General features: G+C 60.8%; 4 protein-coding genes across 10 annotated transcripts in view; 2 read left to right on the top strand and 2 right to left on the bottom strand.

The window, feature by feature from the left end:
- Positions 1–978: 978 nt before the first annotated feature.
- RELL2 (RELT like 2) lies at positions 979–14,491 on the top strand. 2 transcript variants are annotated; one of them, XM_083871697.1, is made up of 9 exons: positions 979–1,468; positions 3,700–3,904; positions 4,603–4,816; positions 6,460–6,522; positions 6,602–6,668; positions 6,948–7,136; positions 11,410–11,986; positions 13,565–13,598; positions 13,823–14,491. In XM_083871697.1, the coding sequence occupies exons 3-8, from the start codon at positions 4,609–4,611 to the stop codon at positions 13,595–13,597; spliced, it is 1,137 nt and encodes a 378-aa protein (XP_083727823.1). In that variant the 5' UTR covers positions 979–1,468; positions 3,700–3,904; positions 4,603–4,608; the 3' UTR covers position 13,598; positions 13,823–14,491. The 2 variants fall into 2 exon arrangements, with proteins under 2 accessions (XP_083727823.1, XP_083727822.1); XM_083871696.1 differs by lacking the exon at positions 3,700–3,904.
- Positions 14,485–20,199, bottom strand: FCHSD1 (FCH and double SH3 domains 1). 6 transcript variants are annotated; one of them, XM_083871695.1, is made up of 19 exons: positions 20,106–20,199; positions 19,748–19,845; positions 19,301–19,346; positions 18,395–18,468; positions 18,019–18,163; positions 17,807–17,943; positions 17,664–17,727; positions 17,441–17,569; positions 17,153–17,275; positions 16,977–17,072; positions 16,794–16,901; positions 16,583–16,687; positions 16,151–16,381; positions 15,985–16,068; positions 15,721–15,877; positions 15,433–15,638; positions 15,222–15,318; positions 15,083–15,150; positions 14,485–14,940 (listed from the first exon to the last, which is right to left on the bottom strand). In XM_083871695.1, the coding sequence occupies exons 1-19, from the start codon at positions 20,124–20,126 to the stop codon at positions 14,875–14,877; spliced, it is 2,055 nt and encodes a 684-aa protein (XP_083727821.1). In that variant the 5' UTR covers positions 20,127–20,199; the 3' UTR covers positions 14,485–14,874. The 6 variants fall into 6 exon arrangements, with proteins under 6 accessions (XP_083727821.1, XP_083727817.1, XP_083727818.1 ...); XM_083871691.1 differs by having other exon boundaries at positions 17,153–17,569; XM_083871692.1 differs by having other exon boundaries at positions 16,794–17,072.
- A 1,851-nt stretch (positions 20,200–22,050) lies between these two features.
- Positions 22,051–23,960, top strand: LOC310914955 (proteinase-activated receptor 3-like; the record flags this gene model as incomplete). The annotated part of the gene is made up of 2 exons (XM_083871472.1): positions 22,051–22,151; positions 23,002–23,960. Coding segments are annotated over exons 1-2 (1,059 nt in total), but the record flags the coding sequence as incomplete, so codon positions are not given.
- Positions 23,961–23,963: 3 nt separating this feature from the next.
- The window catches only part of ARAP3 (ArfGAP with RhoGAP domain, ankyrin repeat and PH domain 3), a gene marked incomplete at its 3' end in the record, with an annotated part of 19,047 nt that continues 19,005 nt past the window's right edge, over positions 23,964–24,005 (bottom strand). The window contains 1 exon segment of the mRNA XM_083871471.1: positions 23,964–23,996. Coding sequence (XP_083727597.1) covers positions 23,964–23,996 — 33 coding nt within the window.

Below are 24,005 nucleotides of genomic sequence, written 5' to 3'. Positions count from 1 at the left end.
GGGTGTGAGGAGGCAGCAGAATAGGGGAAAACCTGGAGCTGACTAGAGATGGAAACAGGGCCATGTTGTGAGCAGTGCTGGCTGGGAATGGCAGCAAAAACCTGCTCCTGTGGGCTGGAGAGAAGGAAGGATGAACAAAGCAGGAAGCCTTGTCCAAAGGCTTGGAAAACCAAGCCAAAATCAATGCTTGGTCCTGCCAGTCTCCTGCTGGATGGCTTCCCACAGACAGAAGTTTGGGATGAAGGACGAGACTGGAGACAGGCTGCTGCACCCAGTGGGGTCTCAGAGTGGGGCAGGACCCCCAAGAGCTGCCTGAGGATGGGGACCAGGGCAGACGGGCACTGGGATGTTCCTTGGCATCGCAGTGGGTGCCAGGCTGGGATTTCCAGGGGATGGAAACCCCTTGAAAGCAGCAAGAGAAGCTTCCCACCTGAAGAGGATGGAGAATGGTGGGATGGCAGGGAGTTCTGGGTGCTGTGCTGGCTGCAGGTGGAAGGGACAATGTGTCAAGGTGTGATTATACCGTGGGGTCATTGAATGATGTTTCTGGCTGTCTCTGTGCCCTCCTGCGGGGATGCTGCCCCTTCCATACTGCTCCTTTTGTGGGTATCCTTTTAGGATCCCAGCTCCAGCCTGGGACAAGGATCATGCTTTAGGGGATAGGATTGGCAGGGACCTTAAAGAGCATTTCATTGCAATCCCCTGCCAGGGGCAGGAACATTTTCAGAGGAGACCCAGGCCCCTCTCACCGTGACCCCGCAGGGCACAGCTGTGGCTGGGGACACTCAGAGAGGGCACCTGTCACCGAGCCCAGCACCCACCGTGGGAAACAACTGGGGTTTAAACGTGCTGAACACCACGGCTGCACTGGGAACTCTCGGAGCAGTGACGTCTCAGGGTGGGGGCTCCCGATGACGACTGTCCTGTCCCTGCTCCACCAGCTGCTGCCACCAGATAACGCCCGGCTGGGGACATGGAGCCGCTCGGGCAGCACATCCCAGTGCCCGGCTGGGGGGATGAGGAGAGGAGAGCCCCGTCCCTGCTTCCAGCTGGGATCACTTTGCTGGCTGAGCTGTCTTTCTGGGAGCCAGCTGCTGCTCCGGGCATCTTCACGGGTGTTGGAGCAGAGCAAGGGAAGCGTCGGAGAGGGATATTTTTAGATGCTCTTTGTGCTCAGAGAGCAAAACCAGGCTGTGGTTTAACGGCCATTAGCGGCTTTTAGGGCACGTTTGAAAGGCTGAAGGAGGGCTGAGGATTCGGGGACACATTTGGCACAATGGGATGGAGCAGCTTTCTGGCCTGAGCATCGAAGATCCCAAGAGGAGCCTGGATCTGGACAGTCCAGCCCGTTCAGCTGCCATGTGGGGCCAGGGCGGCTGATCCCCCAAAAGGACGTGATCACATTGTTTGTGGGGTGACATTTGCTCCAGTGGCTGCAGAAGAAGTGCAGAAAAAGAGCAGACAAGAGGTAATGTGCAATTCTGCTGTGACTGGAGCCAGCCGGGGGACAGGGTGACAGGTGACAGTTCTGTCCCACCAGCCTCTCCTTGGCTGCTCTGTCCACTCCCTCCCAAGCCACCTTTTGACATGGAAGCATAAAATGTCAGTGTTTCCAGGCAATGCTCAGAGAGGGACTGAAGCCTCCAAGGCTGTCCAGGATTCAGGGAAGCCCCAAGGGGGTGGTCTGGGAATAAAGGACAGGGAATGGTGGTGCTGGATGAGGTGGGCAGGCAGAAAAAAGGCAGCTGTCTATCCCAGAGCTCCAGCCAGATTGTCCTGTGTCTCAGATCCCACTGCCTTGGCTGGTGGGGTCACACAGGACAGGGCAGGAGCTGGGATGGGGTCAGGAGCGACGGAGGATGCAGAGCTCAGACTGTGAACGTGCCATGAGCATCCAGCCCACAGCCATGGCTACATCTCCCCCCCCTGGTGTGGGGCTTTACCCCATGGGGGTTCTGTCCCCACTGGCCAGGATGGACACAGCCAGCCTGCTTGGAAGGGAGAGCTCCGTTGTGTGGGTTCATTCCTCAAGTGCTGGCTGCTCTTGGGACAGAGAGGAGCCAGGGTGTTGTTTCTGGGTCACCTGCCAGGTGCTGAGTGGGACCATTAAAATGCTAACAGGGTCCTGCAATGGGACAAGGACTGAGCCCCTGGAGGGACACTGAAGCTGAGGTGGTGGAAGCAGGATGGAGACTGGGAGCAAGAGATCCCTGGTTGGGAGAATTAGGAAGAGAAACACAATCAGCTGGGATAAACCATCTGCAAAGCCAAGAAGAAGCAGCCTGACAACAACAGAACCCCCTCCTCATCCTGGTTCACCCCACAAAGGCCAGGATTTGTCCTTGGGCAGGGCCAGGCTGCTGTGTCACCCTGTGTCCCCCAGCCTGTGGAAATGTCTTGACAGCAGAGGCTGTGGGAAAATCTCTGGGAATCTCCCCTCGAAGTGAGGAGTCCTGATCAGCCTGGCATGGCTGGAGTCAGGAACGGGGGTGGGATGCTGGGAAGGGGTGGGGAGCTGGAAGGGGGTGGGGAGCTGGAAGGGGGTAGGGTGCAGCAATGCACTGGGTGGGCGGGAATGCCCAGGAGGAGAAAGAGCGATTTATTGTGCAGGACAGCGTGCGTGGGCATGAGGAAAACGGGAATATGCTCACCATGACTGCGTCCCCTCAGGGCCCTGCAGAAACCCAGACCTGCCAGTTCCCCCTCTGCTCGGAAACAAGGGCAAGGAGCAGACTGCTTTTGAGGTTTTACTTTGTGAGGTCTTCCTTAGCAGAGACCTGCATGGTGTAGCAGCTTGTTGGTCCAGGGTGTGGAGACCTCTCCCCTCCTGTGGCCCAGCAATTCATAGCAGGAGGAAAAGTCTTGTTCTTGCCACAGATATTCTATCCTAGGGCCTGTCTCCCTGTCAGGACAGCAGACAGATGTGGTGACCTCCTGAAGTCACACTGATAACTTGGTCACCTGTGCAGAGGGACAGGAGCCCCCAGCAAGGCACAGCTGAGAGCTGGGGGAGTTACAGGTTGTGTCACAGCAAGACAGACTCCAGGGGGATAATTCCCAGGGAGGAATGTGTGCACGGATTGGTGCTCAGTTCAGTGGAGATGGGGTGGGAGGGATTTCAGGGGTTGCGTTCCTCAAAGCTTGGGTAGAGAAATGGCAGGTGGGTGAAGGATGGAGAGGAGCAGGTCTCATTTCCAGTAGCAAAGGAGTGGTGGGTGAAGTCTCCCAGAGTGAGGATGATGTGGTGGAGATGGAGGTTGTGGGACCACCACACCTTGAGATTTCAAATGGCTTAGCCACTCCCTTTTTTGGAAGGAGGGAGACACAGGAGTCTCCAGAGGCTCATTTCCCACCATCTCCCCGGTGCTGGGATCCCAGTGTGGGTGTCTGCACCCTCTACCCCCAGTGATCAGTCCTGACCTCACTGAGCCCCACTTCCACCCTTCTCCCTCCCATCAGGGCTCAGTGCCCTAAAAATCAAGGGAAGGCGAGTGCCAGGGGAGCTCGGGCTGGCACGCGTGCGGGTGAGGTTATTCACCCCGGGGCGGGCGGCAGGCAGGCAGCTTCCCCGAGCAGTGCTCCTGCGTGTCCTGCTGCAGCCGCCGGCATCTCCCTGAGCTCCGCTCTGCACCTCACCTTCCTCCGCCGAAACAGCTCCGGAGAGTTTTTTTTTTTTTTTTTTTTCTGGGATCGGGACAGGCGGGTGCTCTTGTGGCGGAGAGCGGCAGAGAGCGGCAGGCAGAAGCCGCTGGCTCCTTCCCGGGGAAGGCAGGCGGGGAACGGGCCCGGGGGCCGGAGGATGCTCGCCGCGGTGCCCAGCCGCGGGGATGCGGGGTTGCTAGGAGGCAGGTGAAGGTGAAGGTGAAGGTGAAGAGGAGAGCGCTGCGGAGGACCGCAGGCCCAGGTACCGCCGCAGCGGGGCCGGGGGACAGGCGAGGGGACCTTCTCCGTGCCGGGAAGCGGAGCCGGCGAGTGGGAATGCGGGCGCCGAGCCCCTGGGGAAGGAGCCGGGAGCGCACGGGGGAGCCGGGGCGGAGGGAGCCGGCTCGGTTTTGCGGGAGGACGATGCGGGAGCAGCCGGCGGCTCGGCCCTCCGCCAGCCCGGCTGCCGCGGCTCCCCGCCTGCCGCTGCCGGTGCCGGTGCCGGAGGAGGGCCTCGGTACCGAGGGCTGCGGGGGAGCGGCGCGGCGCGGGAGGATGCTCAGCCATCCTCCGGCAAGGGCGAGCCGGGAGACGCCGCCCGCCGCAGAGCCCCGGGCAGGCCGGGAAGCAGTGCCCTTGGGAAGCCGCCTGCAAGGGACGGGGGAGCGCCGCAGCCCGGGGCCGGCGGGCCTTGCGGGGACGCTGCCGCCGCCGCTGCCCTTGGGATGCCTCTTGCCGGGGGCGTGCGGGGCAGCAGTGTCCTTGGGAGACCGCCAGGAGCCACCTCCGGCCGGGGCTGTCCTCCGGGCGGCCCCGCACCGCGCCGGACCTTGCGGGGCGAGGGCTGAGCCCCGGGCTGGGCGGCTGGGAGCTGCCTCTTGCCCGGCAGGAGGAAGGGCAGGATGGGCACAGGGCGGCGGCGAGCGCCGGGGCTCTGACCTGCCTTCCCCCTTCTCCTAGATCCGCATGCCAGACCATCACCACCCCAGCGATGAGGAGGGAGAGCACCAGCACGGCATTACTGTGGTCTTCCTCCTCGTCCTTGTCTTCTTCGTCATGGGGCTGGTGGGGTTCCTGATCTGCCATGTCCTGAAGAAGAAGGGTTACCGGTGCCGGACTTTCCGGGACGAGCTCGACCCAGATGACAAAGACGAGGCGGAGGAGCTCCAGGATGGTGAGTGCCGGGGCCACGGGGGCTCGGTGGGGGCTCGGCCTTTTGCCGGTGTGGGCTGGTGCTCCTCGTGCACCCTTCTGGCATGTGGGATGGGGCTGGGAGGGTTACCTGTCACGTGTGCCTGGGTTGGGACAAAGGGCTGGGGCGGTGAGAGCAGGACCGTGTTCCCTGGGGATTGGGAGTGTGAGGGCCAGGGTTCCCTCTGATCCACGAGCTGACAACGCCTGGAGGTGACAGGGAGGTGGGAACCAGTGCCTGGCCCTTCCCAAAGGAGCTTTATCACCAAAAGGGAATTCTGATGAACATCCAGGACTTGCTGAATCCCCAGCACCTCAATCATAATCTCTGTTTTCTGGAGGAAAACCTCTCCCAGCTGGAGCACAAGCTGTCCCTCTGCCCCTCTGGCATGAAGATGTCTGGCTGGGAGCCAGCTGGTGTTTGCTGTTGGTCATGTCTTCTAGTTCCTGCTGTGTTCATGCAGACCACAGAAATAGAGGTGTTGCTAGAAGGGGAAGGGACCTGTGAGGAATTTTTTCCATCACTTCAGGCCACTGCAGGTCCTTCTGGGGTGGTTGGATTGGGAAGTCGCTGCCGCAGTGAGCGTGGGTGCCTGGCCCAAGCGAGCTCTGTCGTTCTCTGGTTTCCTGAGTCTCTGCTGAATGGGAGAACACACATTCCCCCGGCTGCTTCCCAGGCTGAGAACAGCCACATGGTGCCATAGAACTCCTCCAGCTCCCATGTGCTGCCGGCAGTGCTGGGGAGGATCAGCACCTCCTGCTGCCATTGCCTCTGCTCAGGAGGGACACGTGGTTCCCCGGCTCACCCATGGATGCAGCCAGAGCTTCCAGGTGTCCATGGATGTGCTCCTCTTTAGTCTTGGCAGTACATGACACGGAGATGGTGTCTGAACTTTTCAGGATGGGCTTTGCCCTCTGGAGACTCCAGAGTTCAGGTGGGAAACATCTCCATGGGCTTCCAAGATCATGGTAGCAGCCCTTGAGCCTTTGGGGCAGCTGCCTGCCAGACCACAGCTCCAACCTGCTCACAGGAACATCTCACACTGCTGACCAGGCTGGAGGTCCATCCATCCAGGCCTCCTTCCTCCAACAGTGCCTGGAAGCAGGTTGAGGTGAACGCTGTGGATGAATTCCACAGCAGAGCAGGCACCAGCCAAGTTTCCTCTGAAGAGTGTTTTAAAGTTTTAATAGTGTGCAGCTCTGGGGCTTTCTGTCATTGTGTGTTCCCCATTTCTGTGTTTAGTGGGTGCCAGTGGGTTTATTTTCTATGGACATGTCCTGTTTACCCTTGGAGCCCTGAGCACTTGCAGCATGCTGCAGCCAGGGGCTCCAGGGCTGGACAAGGACCCTCCTCTTTTTGACTTTTTGGAACCTGCTTCCCGCTCATTTCTCCAGATGCTCCCCTGTTCTGAAGGAGCAACACCACCCCCTCTCCCTGCACACACAGCTGCTGGCTCAGCTGTTTCTTTTCTAGGATCAGGGATCTGGTGTTCCCCAGTGGCTTCCCAGTGTGACAGGGGACACGAGGCTTCTCCAACAGCTCTGCTGATGCAGCTGCTCCTTGGAAGGAATGAGTGAGCGGAGTCCCCAAATTCCAGCCCTCAGTGCCACGTTGTCTCTTTTCAGATGAGGACGAGAAGAATGATGACACCGTGGAGAAGATCGTGAGGTGCATCATCCAAAATGAAGGTGAGCACCTCCATGGGCTGGCCCACAGCCGTGCTGACCACTTTGGCTGACACATTCCCTTTTCTCTCTCTCTCTTCAGCAAATGTGGAGGCCCTCAAGGAGATGTTGGGGGAAAATGAAGTGGATGTGCCAGTGCCAGTGCCCAGGTGAGGGAAGCTCATAGCAGCTTGTGACTGCTGCAGAGTGAGGGACAAGCAGCCCCTTTCCAGCTGCTACAAAGCACCTTCCCAGTGGGGAGTCCTGCTCTCCCGAAGGTTTTGAGGAGTGCCTCACCCCACTGTCAGGTGGAACAGCCCTTCCTCATTTCTGTCCCCAGCAGAGGTCCCTCCCGGAGCTGCTGCTCCCAGGGCTTGCTGCAGTGGGGCTGCACCAGGGTTGGGACATGTCCCCGAGGTGACACAACCTGTCATGTCCTTCTGTTGCAGCCTCTGTCCCCACAGCAGCAGCCAGGACGGGGGCCCACCACACCACCACACTGTGCACCTGGGCTCCACACAGGCCCCCTGCATCCACTGCAGCCGCAGGAAGAGGCACCCGCTGCAGCGCCAGGGCCGCTCCAAGGAGGGCAAGAGCAGGATGCATCCCGGAGAGACCACCGTCTTCTCAGTGGGCAGGTACCCAAAGGAGATTTGCCAGACATTTCCCTGCTGGAATGAGCACCGCGGGCTCTCCTCAGCCCTCCTGTTCCTTCCCCCTTCCCCACTTGCCCAAGGTTCCCTCTTTCTGTTCCGCATCAAGATGTCCCAGCAGCAGCTCTGAAGCTGGAGCTCCTGAGGATCCAGGTGCTTCCTGCACCTGGAAATGCCTGTGGGATGTGGCAGGCTGTGATGCACCGGTGGCTTCCCTCCTTCTCTGGGAAGGTGACTCAGGCTGGGTTTTCCTGCTGAGTCAGGGCTGGGCACAGCCCCAGCTCCGTGTCCTTTCAGAGCCCGCTGTCCCAGCTCGGTGCAAGCAGGGCCCTTGCTGCCCACCTAGGGGCTTTAGGGACCTCATTGTGGGGGCAGAGCGGACAGCATGTCCCAGGTGCAAGGCACCACCCACTCAGAATGAAAGAGTGGCTGTGCTGCTCCAGGTTGCTGCCTCCAAAGGTATCTGTAATTAGATGACAGGGCAGCAATGTAAGAATAGGGGAGTGTTCCTGATACTTCCCACAAATGCTTTCCAGTCCCCACCTGGTTTCACCCCAAGGGACTTCCTGAGCTTCCTGTGGTCTCTGTGTAGTCACTAACCTGTAGAACAGTCTGTAGGCTGGCCCAGGCAGAAAGCGTTAGGAAAGTCTTCCTGGGCTTGGCTCCCTTTGGCTGGAGGTGACTGGGGCAGGGTGACAATGAGCTGCTGGCCCCTGGATGGCCACCGTGGTGAGACACCAAACTCTGTCACACTCAGATTGTGCACAAGGTCTTCCTTCAGGGCCTGAGCCTTGATGAAACTTCATGTTGTGGTCCAGAGAGACAATCCTTTCACAGGAATGCTGAGCCAGAGTGGGCATGGAATCATGGAATGGTTTGTGTTGGAAGGGACCACAAAGTTCATCCCATTCCACCCCCTGCAATGGACAGGTACACCTCCCACTGTCCCAAGCTGCTCCAAGCCCCAGTGTCCAGCCTGGCCTTGGGCACTGCCAGGGATCCAGGGGCAGCCACAGCTGCTCTGAGCACCCTGTGTCAGGGCCTGCCCACCCTGCCAGGGAACAATTCCTGCCCAATCTCCCATCCAGCCCTGTCCTCTGGCAGTGGGAAGCCATTCCCTGTGTCCTCTCATGTGGATTTTTCCACCACCACGGGCAGGCCTCTCAGCAGCGAGGTTATCTGGGGCTTTCTGGGGAGCTGGAGGAGCAGGGAGACCTGCTAGACTTCCCCAGGCCGAATTGCAGCTCAGATCACATCTTGTGGGCACTGCCAGCTCCTGGCTCCCTCCGTGCCCATGGCTGTCCTTGGAGGTGGTGCCCAGCAAGCCAGGGCTCTGCACAGTTTTGTACTCACCACTAATTCATTCCCTGGCTGGTGCCCAGCTCCATCCACTACTCCGTGTTCTTTGTCCGTGCTCTTCCCAGTCTCCTCTCACTCACCTTGGAGTGCTGGACAAGATGGTCTCCTCTCCCAAAGGCACCTTCCCTCAATTCCTGTTTTGTTTTCTTAACCCTGTTAATATCCCACACCAGCCTTCTCCACAGGGCAGCCATCCCATTTCTCCAAGGCTTTATTTTCAATCCTGAATCTCTTTAGTACAAGGTCCAGCTGCTAAGGGACCTATGTGCCCATGGAGTACAATCCCATCTCCAAATTCTGCTTCTTATTTCCAAGCTGGCCCCTTTTGTCCTCCAGATCCTGGATGACTTTTCCAGGATTGCCCTTCCTGTGTGTTATTTATGATAAATATCTTGAAGTACTTTGACTCAGCATTGACCCTACAATACACGGCTACTTTAACCCACCTCTAGACTTAAAGACACACCCTCAGGTCTTGTTCTCTTTATTTTGGTATTGTTTTTGCCTTGGACACAGTGGTTGAGAGTCCAGCCCCCTCGTACATGGAATGAGCCCTGGTCCTGGTAGGCACAGGTTCATCCCTGAGGAGTGGAAAGGATGGGAGCTGTGGATGTCCACCAAGATCACCCAGGGCTGATGGGGCATCTGGGGAGGCTTCTTTAGGCTGGAGAATTAGAAAGGAATGATCTAATTGTCCTCTAACACTTCCCAAAGGATGGGTGGAGTTTAAATGAAGATGGAACAAGACCGTCCTTGCCTGGGAAGGGCAAGAGGCAATGGCCATGAGTCACAACAAGAGAAATCCAGAAAAAATGCAAGGATAAACTGTTCTGCCATGAGAATGGTGCAGCCTTCAACAGGGCCCTGAAGAGTGGAGGAATCTCCACCCTGAAGATTTCCAAAACCTGACTGGACACGACTCTGGGCAAAGTTCTTGAGGGTGGGAGGGGGCCCAGACATGAGCAGGGGTCTGGACTGGAGACCTCCTGAGGGCTTTTTGCACCTACGTTGTTCTAAACTTCTGTGACAATCAGGGTTATGTGTGGTATAGGATGATTAGCACTTAGCTCAGCACCTTCCCTCAACCAGTCCTAGTCAGTGGCAGAGCTTGTCCATAAAACATCTGTGTCTGACCCTCTGTCCTCAGCCCCTCAGCCAGAGTGTGTCACATCCCACTGAACCCAAAGCTGATGCTGATGAAGCAGCCAGCCAGAGGTTGGCTACGTTACCTCTTGTGCCCTCTCCAGTCCAAACCCTTCCTGCTCTCGGAATCCACTCCCAGCTGACATTGCTCAATGGCATTGCGAAGAAATGATCGTGTCTCCTTCCTGTCCCTCTTCAGCACCAGAACATTCTTTGGTCTCCCCAAATCGCAGTGCTGGTGTCTTATCTCCAAATATCTGGATGGACCTGAAAGGTCACATTTGCTGCTGCCTGGCCTGACCTGAGCAGTTCTCTGGAGCATTTCTATTCTCAATCCTCTCAATCCTGAGCAGCTTTCTGACCCTGCTGAGGGGTTGGTGCTGTCCACAGGCTGGGCTCCAACCTGAAAGTGGTCTTCTTCATCTCTTCTAACTCCCCTGGACTCTGTTCTTATCTTTTGGACCTCTCTGCTTTTTCCTTTGGAACAGCAGAACTGCCATGTGCTTGACCTTTGCGTCTTGTCTTGCTCTTCTTTCCACACCAGCAGCACTTGAATTTCTGAAATTGTGCTTTTCCCTGGCACTGACTGGCAGTTGAACACCAGCAGAGTCAGGTCCATTGGCTTTTCCATGTGTGATCCACAGTGAGAGCAGGGGTGGGTGAGCCATGGGCTGCATGAGGTCCCATGGTGGGATTGGAGTGCTCTGGCTGGTGGCAGTGCTGGTGAGGAGGAGTCAGAGTTTGTCACAATCAGCACAGTCACAATTCAGACTTTCAGGCTTTGCTGACATCTTACCCCTCCCAGGCTGAGGCTCCTGGGAGAGGAGAAAGCTCTAAGGACACTTTTAGAGCCCCTTCCAGTGCCTTCCAGAGGGTTTCCAAGGGAGCTGGAGAGGGACTTGGGACAAGAGCACAGAGTGACAGGACAAGGGGGAATGGCTTCCTGCTGCTAGTGGGCAGGGTTAGAAGGGATATTGGAAAGAAATTGGTGATGAGGCCTTAGCACAGGGGCACAGAGAAGCTGGGGCTGCCCCTCAATCCCTGGAAGTGTCCAAGGCCAGGCTGGATGGGGCTTGGACCAACCAGGTTGAGGGGAAGTTGTCCTTACCCATGGCAGGGGCTGGGACTGGATGATCTTTTAGGACCTTCTTCCAACCCAAGCCATTCCATGAGTCTATGATCCCTAACTCTTCTCACCTCCCCACGTGCAATGTTTCATCACCTCTGATTAGGAACCCACCCTTTGAGGGTGTCAGACCCATTTCTGCAGCTTTTCTCTTGCCCACCCAGGAGCTCTGAACTGTCACCTGCTCATGGTGGAACCCTGGTGAACCGCTCAGGTACCATCCGCCCCTCCAGGTGCAAAATGTGGCAGATTTTGGCCAAACAATTCCTTCAGCCTTGGATCCCTGTGTCCAAATCCCTGCCAAAACCTGTCACTGCCCTCACTTAGGGCACACTCTCATCCAGGTTGTCTCAGAGCATTTCCAAGAACTGTGATCCATCTTGCTGCTGGGAGGGCAAACTCTGCCCCAGCCAAGATCTGGATTGAGCTTTCCATCTTTCTCTTTCTGTTTGTTTTGCTCAAAAATGAAGGGGAAAATGAGTTTGGGTGCATGGCTTGTGTGGGTGTGAAAGGGTCTGAAAGGTTGGGGATGACGGGAAAGAGGAGATCCGGGGCTGGAGGTGCAGGCGAGCTGGGAATCCAGCTGTGGGACAGCACGGAAAAGACCACCCTGTCCTGCCCCCGTTCCAGGTTCCGTGTCACACACATCGGGAAGAAGCCGCCCGTCCAGGACGGGCCCCTGCCCGCCGGCAGCCGGCAGCCAAGCACGGAGGAGCTGGAGCGCAGCAGCGAGAGGCTCCAGCGGGAGCTGGCTCTCAACGGGACTGTCCCCACGGGTGGCCTGCAGAACGGGGCCATCCAGACGGGCACCCAGAGCGGCAAAAGCGCGGAGCAAAGCCTGTCCGCCAGCCCAGCCGCGAACACAGCAGCCAGCTCCGGCACCCGTGAGAGCCGGCGGGCGGGCCTGGGGACCGGCCCGGTGGGGTCCAGCCCAGCGGGGTCCCTGCGGGATGCTGGCTCTGCTCCCGGGAGCTCGAGCCGCCAGCGGAGGCTGATGAGCCTGCCGGCGCTGGGAGCGTCGAGTCCCAACATCCCAGGACAGCTGGCAAGGGAAGGAGCCGGCATCTGCCTGGAGGAGATCGGACTGGAGTCGGCAGATGAAGTGTCGGATATTCACGGGAGCCTGAGTCTGCAGGAACAAGCCGATGAGCTGGGGAGAGACGACAGCAGCAGGAACCAGCCCGGAGGGGAGGACAAGAGGCAGCAGGTATGTTCCTCCTCCTCCTGGTCCCCATGTGGTCCCCTGGCCTGGAGGGGGATTGCTTTTTCCCACCCATTTTCCAGTGCCTGAGGAGGTGGAGTGACTGTGACAGGTCCCACCCTGCTTCAGGGGCAGTGGGAGGTGCTGCAGACCTGCTGCCACCGGTTCCCCTTGGCAAGGGACTCTTTTTCCTTTGTGTTTGAGCTCTTTGGGGACATCCACTGGGATTCTGACCTGGGAGAGCTCCACTGCTGCACGTGGTGTCCCCAAAACCATAGCCTCAATGGGGTCCAATGTGGCCAGTAAGGAACAGGCAGGGACAGATTTCTCCAGAAGCCTTTTTTACCTTGAAGGCCAGGAAATGGTGAAGCCAACTGGTCGTTTTTTGGCTGTTTTTCCCTGCTCCTGAGGAGCTGTGCTCAGAGAGGAGGAAAGACCACCCTGCCTGGAGCTCCCAGTACCCTGGTACTTCCAATATCCACCCAACCACCTTGCTGCAGGGGTTAGAAAGCTCCAGGGGATTTTCTCCCTGGAATTGCCTCTGTGCTGTTACCAGTGAGCAAACGAGGCTGCTGGTGGTGGTGCAGACACCCAGCATTTCACTCAAGGCCTCACACACTCGTTCATGGTTCTGCAGCTGGGAAAAGGTGATTTTCATGGAAGGGGGCAGGGAGACACCCCCTGTGTAATGTCAGGAGCTCCAAGAGCTGGCCTTGACTTGCCTCACAAAACCAGCACCAGGGCACATGTGGCAAAGCCCTTGGAAGAAAAAGGAAGCCAAATGCCTGGGTAAAATTCCTGGCATGCTTCAAAGCCATGGAGATCCCCTGGGGCTGGTTCTGCAGGAGCTCCACGGGCTGGGCACTGGGCACGGCCCAGGCACATGCCAGCAGCCCTTGGCAGGGGGTGGGATGGGGCAGGACTGGGTCAGCACGGGAGAGGACTGGGAAAGGTGCCTGGCTGGATGCTGGATAAGGACAAAGCAGGATCCCACTGGTTCCCTCTTTGCTTTCTGGTCACCTGGCTGGAAGGTTTGAGCTGTTCCATGGAGAAGGGCAGCCCAGGATAGAGCTGATGGGCTGCAGCCCTTCCCCAAAGACCTGGGCAGGTGGTGACAGGGCCTCTTGTGTCCCACTGAACCTTGGGTGATCCCTCTGATCCCTGGAGAAGCAGTTCTGTACAGGCCAAGCCCAGGCACATGGTGACTGATGTCTGTTCCCTCTGCAGTGCCAGGCTCTTGCCCTGGATGCTGCACGTGGTGCTGGGGGCTCCAGGACTTGGAGTCCCAGGACTTGGGGTCCCAGGAGAACCGTGATGGAACCCCCGGGGATGTTTGTCACCAAGCCCCGGTGCCACTCGAACCCTCCCCCATCCCCTCAGTCGCAGTCAGAGCCAGCGCGAGGGTTTTTGGGTGCTGCTCATCCCTCCTGCAGGGGTGGGGAAGGGCAGAGGTGGTGTAGTGTCTCCTGGACACTCAGCGGGGTTCTGCCCACTGGTCCTCGGGTCACTGCTGTGGCCAAGGGAGACCCCCAGCCCAGCACCCCGCTCCCATGGGAGCACTGACATCCCTCCTCCATCCCACAGGAGCGCAGCGCCGCAGAGAAGGACCGCGTGTGACGTGAGTGCTTGTCCCCTGCCCCTGGGACAATGTCTGGGGGGGGGGGGGGGGGGGGGGCAGTGTCAGTGTTCCTGCCCCTGGTGGGAGATGGAGAGAGGGTGAACTGTTTCTCCAGGGGTCGGGAAGTGCCCAGCCACAGGCAGTGACCCCGGGAAATGCCATTAGCGGGTGGTGGGAGGTGCCACGGCTGTGGGGACAACCCTATCCTGCCTCTCTCCCCACAGCTCCTCTCCGCTCCCGGCTGGAGCGTGGACGGGAGGCGCGCAGCCCTCGGACCCCTCGGGGCTGGGGGCTCTGCCGTGGGGCGGCCGCGGGGCCGCCGTCCCCGGGTGGGCAGCTACGCGCTTGGCATGGCCGGAGCGACGCGCCGGCGGCACCGACAACCGCGCTCGGCGCCAGCCTTCATCCCATTGGCAATAGGTACCCGAGTCCCACCCACCGACCCTCCCCGGAGAGCCCCCCGAGCGACCCTCGGGCCTGGCAGGGGCAGCACAGCGCCCAGAGCCCGCCGCCCCCCCCGGCCCCCCAGCTCCGGGGGAAGCAAGAGGGACCGCGGCGAGGGGCAGGGATGGAGGCAGCGGCTTGAGCCCCCCCCGGGACGGTGGGGAGCACCCCCCACCCACCCGGCACGTTCACCACAGAGCACAGCCCCCCACCCCGGGCACCCCTGCCACGCAGAGTGGGCACAGGCACAAATCCTGCACCGGCAGGTCCTTGGGAGATGCTGGCGGAGAGAGAGGAGCTTCCAGCCCCATCCCGGCACAGGCGGGGCCGGAGCCTGGCCCTGGGGGGAGGATGGCTCCCGGCCAGGCCAGCGGGCAGCCCCGGGCCCGCGCCAGCTTCGGTGTGTAACGCCCTGTACATAGACGAGCTACAACCATTAAAGCTGCTGAACCCCTCGCCAGGGCCAGCGGGATTTATTGGGAACAGAACCCCCACCCCACTCCTGCCTGTGGGGGCTGGCAGGGTCCAGAGGTGAGTCCCCCAGGAACCAGGGCTGTGCTGGAAGTGCACGGGTCAAGCCAGGCAGGAAGGGCAGAGGCAAGGGGTGGTGAGATGGGGCCTGGCTGTGGCACTGGGCACCCCAAAAAAGGGGTTCTAGGTGCTGTACTGGGATGCAGGACCACTCTGCAAGCAGCACTGGGCAGGATGCAGCCCCTGGAGAGACCAGCTCAGGACATGGGGCAGCACCAGCCCCTGTGCTGGGGCAGCAGCCTGTGGTGGTTTGCTTGGGCAAAGCTTTTAGGGGAACAGAGGGCTGGGGGGACCCACAGGGTCAGCTGAAGTGAAGCTCGGGGTCGGGCTCGTGGGCTCTGCCGGGCGGCGGGGGCGGTGCACGGAGCTGCAGAGAGGGAGAGGAGAGGGAAAAGGAGAGGGAGAGAAGTGGTGCCAACATGCTGAGGCTACTTATCCACCTTCAGACTCCCCAAAACACAGGGCTGGGGCAGCTTTTGGGCTCACAGCACTCCTGTGAAGGGACTTACCGGACGCAGGCGTGTGGCTGCCAGGTCTGGAGAGCTCTGCCCGCTGCCCGTGCCATCCTGCCGGCAACCTGGGAGGGCCCAGCAGCTCAGCCTGGCCCTCGGGGCTCCCCCAGCCCCTCCCAGTTTCCCCAGCACTCACCTCCCAGCGCTGTCTCAGGAGCAGGGCTGGGCACCAGGCTGGCCCCGGGTGCCAGGCCAGGAGGGGAGAAGGGCGGAGGGGATGGTGATGGCAGCTCCTGGGAAGACACAGCCAAGAGGGATGGGAATGGTGGGAAGGGGGTCTTCACCTCAGCAGTCATGAAAGATGGGGGGTTGGTTGGCCATGCCAGGGTGACCCTCCTGCCACCAACCTGCCCGGCTGCCTCCTGGGCCCCGGTGAGCTCCTCCACCACCAGGGAGGGGAAGACGCCGATGCGGCCGTCGAAGTCGCCGGTCCAGAAGCCGTCGTCCACCTCGCCAGCGGCGCGGGGCAGCACCCGAATGATGGCCCCCTCGGGGAAACTCAGCTCCTCGGGGCTCTGCCCCTCGTAGTCATACAGGGCTCGCACGAGCCAGGCTGTGGGGAGGGTGAGGAGGGGGCTCAGCACCCTCTGGATCCCGTCCCCCTCTCTGGGGTGGGGGTGATGCCCAGCACCCACCTCCAGGCTCCAGCACCAGTTCTGCAGCCATGATGCTGGAGAGCTGGCGGTGCAGGGCAGAGGGTCCTGGGGGGCCGAGCCCAGCCCCCGAGTCACACCCCAGGGACAGCAGGTACTTTTCAGGGACATAGCCAACCTGCCCTGCCTTGTTCCGAGCCTGAGGAGGCAGAAACCATGTGAACATCCCAGGCTCCAGAGTGGGGCCAGCCTGGGCACCTCCAAAAGGTGCCTCCCAGTATGGAGGGGGGCTCAGCCTACTCCCACCTTCACCCACTCCTCTGCATCCCCATCCTCGATGATCTCCAGCTCCTCGCCCTGGCTGATGGACAGCTCGTCCGCCTGGCAGCCCTGCAGGAGATGGGGACAAAGTGACAGGCTGAGGTGCCATCCCTGGGCAGGCAGGGTGAGGACCAGGCAGGCAGGGCCATACCTGGTAGCCAAAGATCACCCGGCAGGTGTAGGGGTAGGTGCGAGCAGGAGGCCCAGGCTCATCGTCCTCATCCGGCTCATCACTGTCCTCGTAGTCATCAAACTCAGCTGGGTCCAGCCCCGTGGGGGTCTCCTCACCTGTCCCCACCGTGGCCCCGGCCAGCCAGGTATCCACATCCAGCCCTGCTGCCCGCAGCAGGGCCAGCCGTGCCTCGGCCTTCACTCTGCTCACCTGGGGACACCACACATTGTCACAGCCCCCAGGACACCTGTGGTGGTGTCCCAACCCCATTGCACCCATCCCTAGGTCTGGTGGCATCCTCAGCACACCCCAAGTGCAGCATCCCAGCCACAACCCCTCCCTGTCCCTACACCCCCACCCTGAGGTGACAGACCTCGAAGCCACCCCAAGCTCCCTGACTGGGGGACCCACCTCTGCCTTCCGGATGTTTTCCCTCGCTTCTTCCATCTGCCGCTCCACGGCCGCCGCTTCTGCCTCTGGCCCCTGCTGCCGCCTGCCCTCCAGCCGCTGCAGCACCTGGGCGGGCACCCACAGCTCAGAGGGTGGGGCAGCAGGGGAGGGGCTGGCTGGAAAAGCCCCTCCCTGAGCCCCCTGGTGCTCCGTGGGGCAGGACAACACCCACCTCCTCGCTGTGTGCCCTGTTCTTGTGGTCCCGGGCCACCCTCGTGGCCCAGCGCCGTGCCTCCTTCTCCAGGCTGGCCCCGTCATCTGATGGTGGCAGCAGGCACACCTGGGCAAGGACACGGGGGTGACCAGGGGGTGGCTGTGCAGACCCAACCTTGCTGCAACGATCCTCTCCACTTACCTTCTCCATCCCGGTGAGCTGGAAGCGCTGCTCAGGCGCCAGGGAGAAGGCGGGGTGGTCCTGCAGGAAGAGGAGGAGGTCCTGCTCCCGGCACACCTGCAGCAGGAGAGCAGCGTGGGGCCGAGGGCTCACCTGTGCCCTCCTGTCTCACCCAGCTCCTGGGACAGTGCCATTACCCTCATGGATGCCTCCACAACGCCCTGGAACCAGTCCCGGGTGGCCCGGCAGGTCTCCACCTCCGTCCGGCTGGCGGCCGACAAGTGCTCCCGGAGCCGCTCGTAGAGGTCCCCGTCCAGTGCCTGGGGAAAAGTGGGTGGGAAACCCCCCAGCACTGCCACATCCCCACACTGGAGCATCTCTGAACCCCCAGGGCAGCCAACCCTGACTCCGTCCCTGCTGGCAGTAGGGAGATGGTCCTTGTGGGACCCTGGGGATGGGGCACGGGGGGTCTGGGTATCTGCTACCTGCATGGCCGCAGGCAGCTCCACACGCTGGTAATGCTCCAGGTGGGCAGAGGTAGATACCAGGGCAAAGCTGTACTCATTCTGCACCCCTGCCAGCTGCCTTGAGTGCTCGGCCAGTCGTGCTGAGAACTGTGGGGACGTGGACAGTGAGGCTTGGTGGTCGCATCCCATGTTGCCCTGCATCTACCCACCTGGGTACCCTGCCAGGCCCTGCACCACTGACCTTGGCACTGAGCTTTTGCAGACTGGCCTTGGTATGAAATATCCGCCGGTCGCTCTTCCGAAGGCTGGGGGAGGATGGAGGGGGGTGTGAGACCACCCTGCAGCCACGGCAGCCCCCCGGCCCCAGGGCAGCCCCCCACTCACCGCGCCTCCACATCGGCCGCCTTGTCCTTGGCCACCTCGCTGCTGCGCTGGAGGTGGCTGAACTGCTTCTTTGCCTTGTCCAGCTCTTTCACGGTCTCCAGCAGCTCCGCCTGCGCCTTCTGCAGCCTTTCGATACCCTGTGGGGAGCGTCAGCTGCGGGGGACAGCTGTCCCCACCGCCTGGGCACAGGGGACATGTCCTTGTCCCAGTACCTTCTTGAGGGTCCTCTCCTTGGAGAGGCGGGCGCTGCGGGCGGCCTCAGCAGCCAGGGCGCGGTAGCTCTCGGAGGCGGTGACACGGACCTGCCCAGCGTGCGCTGTGCCCTCGATGATGCCTCTCCAGACAGCAGCCACGCTCCTGTGGGCACAGGATTAATACGGGGCTGGGTGCTCCCTGCCCTTTGACAGCTTTTGGGGATGCCCAGCAGGACCGCCAGGACCCCCGGTCCCAGCATGGCCCTGGAGCTGGGGATATCCCACACACAGCTGCATCCCGGTGACACCCAAATCCTAGTTGGCATTAAGCATGTCCAAGCTGGGAGGGCCATGGGCAGGCATTGCCAGCCCCAGCTGCTTGTCCCCAGCTCACCTGGAGTCGCCGGCCTCGCCACGGCCCCGCTGCCAATCTCTCTTCACGAACTGGCTCGCCAGCCTCTGCAGCGCCTGCGGACAGACCCGGCATCACTGGCACCCCACGACCCTGCCGAGCACCCCAGTACCCACCACCCCCCTCTGGGCCCAAAACTGGGCTCCCCAACCCGGCTGCCTACCCCATGGACACGTGTTCCCCCAGAGCACAGACACACACATCCCCATGGCTCAGTGTCAGCAGGAATCCCATCGTGCTCCCCATGAGAAAACCTTTTGGGGGGGCAGCCACCACAGTGAAAGGACCCCCCCGCTGGGGCTTTTGGGACGGAGTACCCGCAAGGGGACATCAGCGAGGGACACTGGACACAGGGACAGAGTAGAGGAGCCCCAGCAAAGCCAAGCACAGCAAGACCTCAACCCCAGGGGGATGGTTGTCCCCAGCCTGGGGGGTTTGAGGGAGGGGAGTGACATGATGACCGGCTGCAGAAAGAGGGGGGACACAATTCTGCTGCAGTATGTCCCCAAGGGACGCTGCAGGGACATCTCACATCAAAACCAAACTGACATTTCAGAGCAGCGCCCTGCAATGACCCAGCAGACAGCAGAGCCCAGCAGTTTCCTCCTCCTGCAAGGTTTTCCCTCCAGGCTTCCAAAACATGCAAGGTTTGGGCCATGCCGTGCTCAGCAGAGCCCCCAGCACGTGCTGAACGTGGTCAGGGTCCTCCTGGCAGGATGAGCCATCTGCCACCACCCTCCAGGGCCAGCACGGAGCAGCCACGCTCAGATAATTTCTGTGGCTGCCCATTGCCTGCACGGAGCCGTGCCCAGTTCCTGCCCCAGGCAGGCAGGACGGGGCCTGGGCCTCCCCAGGACTCTGATCCTGAATCCCGTGGCATCTCCTTACCTGCCCATATTCCCTGTCAATGGTGGCCCTCTGCTTGCTGTAGGACCTGGGGGGAGAGGGGACACAGAGAGAACACACAAGAGAGGGCCAGGGATGGGCCATCCCTCCCATCACCTCCTGCCACCGTCCCCCTGCCGTCACCCCCTTACCATCTCCCCCTGCCACCATCCTGTCCCCATCAGGCCACCCCAGTGGGTGATGGAGCCCATGACCTCGAGGTGACAGGCTCAAGGTGAGCCGTGCCCGGTCCCTGGCCCACCCGTGTAGTGAGTGCCTGCTCTCAGCTTGGGGACACACACACACACACACGGGCCAAGCTGTTTCATCTCAGCTTGGGGACACACACACTGGTGGGATAAGCTGCCTGGTGTCAGCCTGGGGACACACACACATGGGATGAGCTGCCTGGCCTCAGCTCGACCTGGGTGTCACAAGTGTGGGCCCTACCTGATGTCCTCCAGCAGCTCGGCGTCCCGCTGCTGTTTGCTCTGCAGGCCCGACAGCTGCTCCAGGAGATGGACCCGCAGCTCTTGGGTGAGCTTCACCTGCCGGACGGTCGCGCTCAGCCCCGCGGCCCCGGCGGGGATGGGGTGCGGGGATGGGGTGCGGGGATGCGCTGCCCCCCCTGCCCGGGTACCGGTGCCCACCGGCCCCCACTCCTGAGTGTCACCAAACGCGGCGTCGCCTCCCCAGCCCCGTGAGGCTCCGCCGAGGGCGAGTCTCGGTCACGGCTGCAGGACACGGCAGAGAGGGAGGACCCGGCCCCGGTGACCCGCCCCGTGGTCCGGCCCGGCCCGGAGCTCACCTTGCGCGGCGGCGGCTGCATCGCTGCGCTGCCCTGGTGCCGGTGCCGGTGCCGATCCCAGCCCCGGTGCCGGTCCCCGGCCGCCGCCGCCCCGACCCGCGTGTGCGGAGTCCGGAACTGCCGGGCCGGCCTCGCCCCGCCTCCAGACCACGCCCCCAATCACCACGCCCCGAAACAGACCACGCCCCAAGGCCAGCCCTGCCCCCGGTCAGGCCCCGCCCGACCCTCACCAGACGGTCACGCCCCCAGACCACGCTCCTCAATCGGCCCCGCCTCCAGCCCCACCCCCTCCCCGCGCGGGCGTGGAGGCCCCACCCATCGCCCACCAAGCCCCGCCCCTCGGGGCTGCAGCGCCGCCTGGTGGTAGGTGCTGCACATGCGGGCGGGGCGATGGGACACGGGGACAGGGGAGACAGGGACACAGGGACACAGGGACATGGGACTACAGGGACATGGGGACACGGTGACATGAGAGGGAGGGACATGCGGACATGGGGATGTGGGAGGACAGGGACATGTGACAGGGATATGTGACAGATATGTGACATAGAGACATGGGGACATGTAGATGGGGAGACAGAAACGTGGGAACGCAGTGATAGGAGAGACAGGGACATGCGGACATGGGGACATGGGAGACAGGCAGATGGGGACATGAGAAGACAGGAACATGGGGACATTGGGAAATGTGACACAGGGACACGGGGATGTGTAGATGGAGAGGCAGGGACATTGGGAACACAGGGATATGTGACACAGGAACATAGGGACATGTGGACACAAGGAGACAGGAGGACAGGGACATACATGGGTAACACAGGGTCACAGGGATATGACAGATGGGGATCTGGGGCACAGGACCACAGGGACATGAGGTGATGGGGAGTACTGTCCTTGGGCAGGGGGACATGGGGACGTGGGGAGTGCTGGGGCACACAGCACTGTTATCACTGGGACCCAGTCCTTGTGCATGAGGACACACAAGACACTGGTCCTGGGATGTTGGGACATGTGGGACACTGAGGGGAATATGTGGGGTCTCACATCACATGGAGGACACAGAGCCATGGCTTGGCAGGACCCTGCTGTGGGGGCATGGCCATAGAGCTGAGCAGTGGCATTCAGTGAGGGCTACTTGGAATCATGAGGGGACCCCACTCAGTTCCAGTATGTCCCGCTGTCCCTCTGTCCCCCTCCCAACCCTTCCCATCACCTTCATCTCTCACTTCTCTTTCTGTACAGATTTTTCTCTGTGGTTCCTGCACAGCTTGTGACTCTCCCCACTGTCCCATTCATCCCCTTCTTTCTCTCCCCATGACATTTCTGGGGTTGGCTGCACATGTCCTGGTCCCCTCGGTGCGTGACAATGCACAAGGCTGGGCTGGGGATGTGTCACTGCCTCTGTTATTCCCCTTCTTACCCGGGAAAATGGTCATCCATCCACCCACATTGGTGACATAAGGGAACAAAGCAGAGTGGCCCCATCTACACCAAACTGTGACAGAAGCTTGTCAGCCTGACCCCAGTGATGAATCCTGGGGATGTCTGGTCCTGGGTAGGCAGGGTGCCCGGTGCCCTGGAGTGCTGCAGTGGGGCAGGGTCACAAGCCACTAGGCTGGGAACCAGCCGTCACCTTCCTGTCGCACAGACGGGGCACAAACAGCCCCATCTCCCAGCTGTGGTTCACCTCTCTGCTTCCAGCTGCCTCTTGCCCACTTCCTCCTCCCCACGATGTGCAGCTGTGACAGCAGGTGGAAATCTCTTCCCCCAGATACTCGGCGGTGGGACAGGCAGTCCCCCCACACTTCAGTCTGGCTGCGCACACCGCAGGATTGTGGGCAGGATGTCGGCGTGACGTGGTGGAGACAAAGGGAGGCTGTCCCTCCGTGTCACCAGCCCTGTGCCATTTGTGCAGACCTGGCTGGCACAGCGGCCACTCCGCAGAGATGTCCTGGCTGGTGCTGTCACCTGGTTCTTCTGCTGCTGCCTGTGTCACCCTCCTGCTCGGCTGTGCCTGGCTTGGCTCTGCCACCCAACCTGCCTCAGGTAAGTGCCTTGGTGGGTCTGGGGGTGGTGGGGTAGGGCTGGGACACCCCACTATCACATCCCATGACTCTTGGAGATGATGGCTGGGTGTCATGGGGAGAGTTTGGAGCCCTGCTCTGTTGCCTTCCCTCAGTGTCTACACTGAGAATCTGAGTGAAGACTGGAATTTCCCCAGCATTTCCCCTTTTGGCAGCAAAATTCAGATTACTGCTCTCATAACCTGAATTTTCCATCCCCTGGATGTGGAGAGAGGGCAGAGGCTGTGGGAGACCTATTGGATGTAACCAAAGCCCCCTGGGGTAGGGTGTTCTGGGAACCATCAGGACAGAAATTCTGGAGCTGACGTGCAGAGCCTGTCTGGGTATTTTTAGAGCAAGCCAGAAAAAGGATTTGATCCTGAGATGTTTCTCTGGTGTCCCAGGGCCTTCCTGTTCTTCACTTTTGTTCTTTGCACGCAGTGAAAAATCCCCCAACCACAGGAAAATGAGGAGATGTCTCTGGCTGTGGTGGGGAGCTGAGCTGGAGAGATGGCTGGGACTATCCCAACCCCGTGCTGCTGTGGGGTTGGGATAGTCCCATCTGCCCTCCTGATTCCGTTGTGCTGGGCTGGGTAGGACAAGGGACATCAGCAGCACCAGGGGTGTGGGAGCAGGGCCTGTCTGGGCTCAGAGCAGGGCACCCAGCTGGTGGTAGCTGGCACAGAACGTGGCACAGCTCTGCAGGAGAGGGCAGCAGGATGCTGGGGGCTCCCCTGCCATGGGACAGGGAGATGCTATCTCCTGTGTTTGGTGGTGGCTCCGCAGGGAGGGGTGACAGCTCCTGCTCTCAGCTCAGCCTTGTGTCCCTGCAGGGCCAGTCAGAGGGCGATCCCTGCTCCGCCTCACTCCCCAGGAGAAGAACGTGTGCTCCGAGGCCTCTGAGGAATATTTTCTCAACAGCACCCTCAGCACTCGCCTCCTGCCTGCCCTCTACTCCATGGTCCTGCTGGTGGGGCTGCCAGCCAACGCTCTGGCCTGCTGGGTCCTGGCCACCAACTTCAGGAGATGCTCCAGCACCATCTTCCTGCTCAACCTGGCTGGGGCCGACCTGCTCTTTGTCCTCCTGCTGCCCTTCAAGATCTCCTACCACCTCCTGGGCAACCACTGGCTCTTTGGGGACTACCCATGCCGCACCATGGTGGCCTTCTTCTACGGGAACATGTACAGCTCCATCCTCTTCCTCACCTGCATCGGCCTGGAGCGCTACATCTCCATAGCCCACCCGTTCCTGTGGAAGGGCTCCTCTTGCATGAGGGGTAAAGTGGGCATCTGTGTGGGCATCTGGCTGATGGTGGGGCTGGGCATGAGCCCTCTGCTTTTGCACTCCCACACACACAATATCTCCAGCCTGAACATCACGACATGCCACGATGTGCTAGAAAAGGAAACTCAAAGGTTCTTTGGCTACTATTTCCTGTCCCTGGTGGGGCTGGGCTTTGGCCTGCCCTTTGTGCTCATGATCATCTCCTACAGCCTCATCCTGGCACGGCTGCTGGCCAAAGGAGGGAGCTATGGGCAGGTGGCACGTGTCCTGGCCCTGGTCCTCCTGGTCTTCATCCTCTGCTTCACGCCCAGCAACGTGATGCTCTTCATCCACTACCTGCTGGAGCCCACAGGGTGCAACAACAGCACCTACGTCTCCTACGCCCTGGCCCTGGTGCTTAGTGCCTGCAACAACTGCTTTGATCCCTTCATCTACTTCTACGTGTCCCAGGATTTTCGGGGCTGGGTGCGGGATGCAGGAGGCCGCTGCCTGCAGGGGCTGGAGGCCTCATCAGGGAGGTCCACAGAGAAGACAGCACTGCCCCTGAGGTCC

Source organism: Zosterops lateralis (assembly GCF_965231275.1).
Source record: "Zosterops lateralis genome assembly, chromosome: 14".
Taxonomy (NCBI): domain Eukaryota; kingdom Metazoa; phylum Chordata; class Aves; order Passeriformes; family Zosteropidae; genus Zosterops; species Zosterops lateralis.
The sequence above is the reverse complement of the archived record's forward strand: the minus strand, read 5'-3'. Positions and strand labels throughout refer to the sequence as shown.

What these genes read in the sequence shown, in the direction of transcription:
- RELL2 (XM_083871696.1), top strand. Translation starts at nt 4,609, where the DNA reads ATGCCAGACCATCACCACCCCAGCGATGAGGAGGGAGAGCACCAGCAC. An exon ending in ACCGTCTTCTCAGTGGGCAG is followed by an intron (nt 7,137 to 11,409) that starts GTACCCAAAGGA and finishes CCCCCGTTCCAG; the next exon opens with GTTCCGTGTCACACACATCG. An exon ending in GGGAGGACAAGAGGCAGCAG is followed by an intron (nt 11,987 to 13,564) that starts GTATGTTCCTCC and finishes TCCATCCCACAG; the next exon opens with GAGCGCAGCGCCGCAGAGAA.
- FCHSD1 (XM_083871690.1), bottom strand. Translation starts at nt 19,468, where the DNA reads ATGGTGGCAGGGGGAGATGGTAAGGGGGTGACGGCAGGGGGACGGTGG. An exon ending in GCGGCCGATGTGGAGGCGCG is followed by an intron (nt 17,728 to 17,806) that starts GTGAGTGGGGGG and finishes ATCCTCCCCCAG; the next exon opens with CCTTCGGAAGAGCGACCGGC. An exon ending in GGGTGATCTTTGGCTACCAG is followed by an intron (nt 16,069 to 16,150) that starts GTATGGCCCTGC and finishes CATCTCCTGCAG; the next exon opens with GGCTGCCAGGCGGACGAGCT.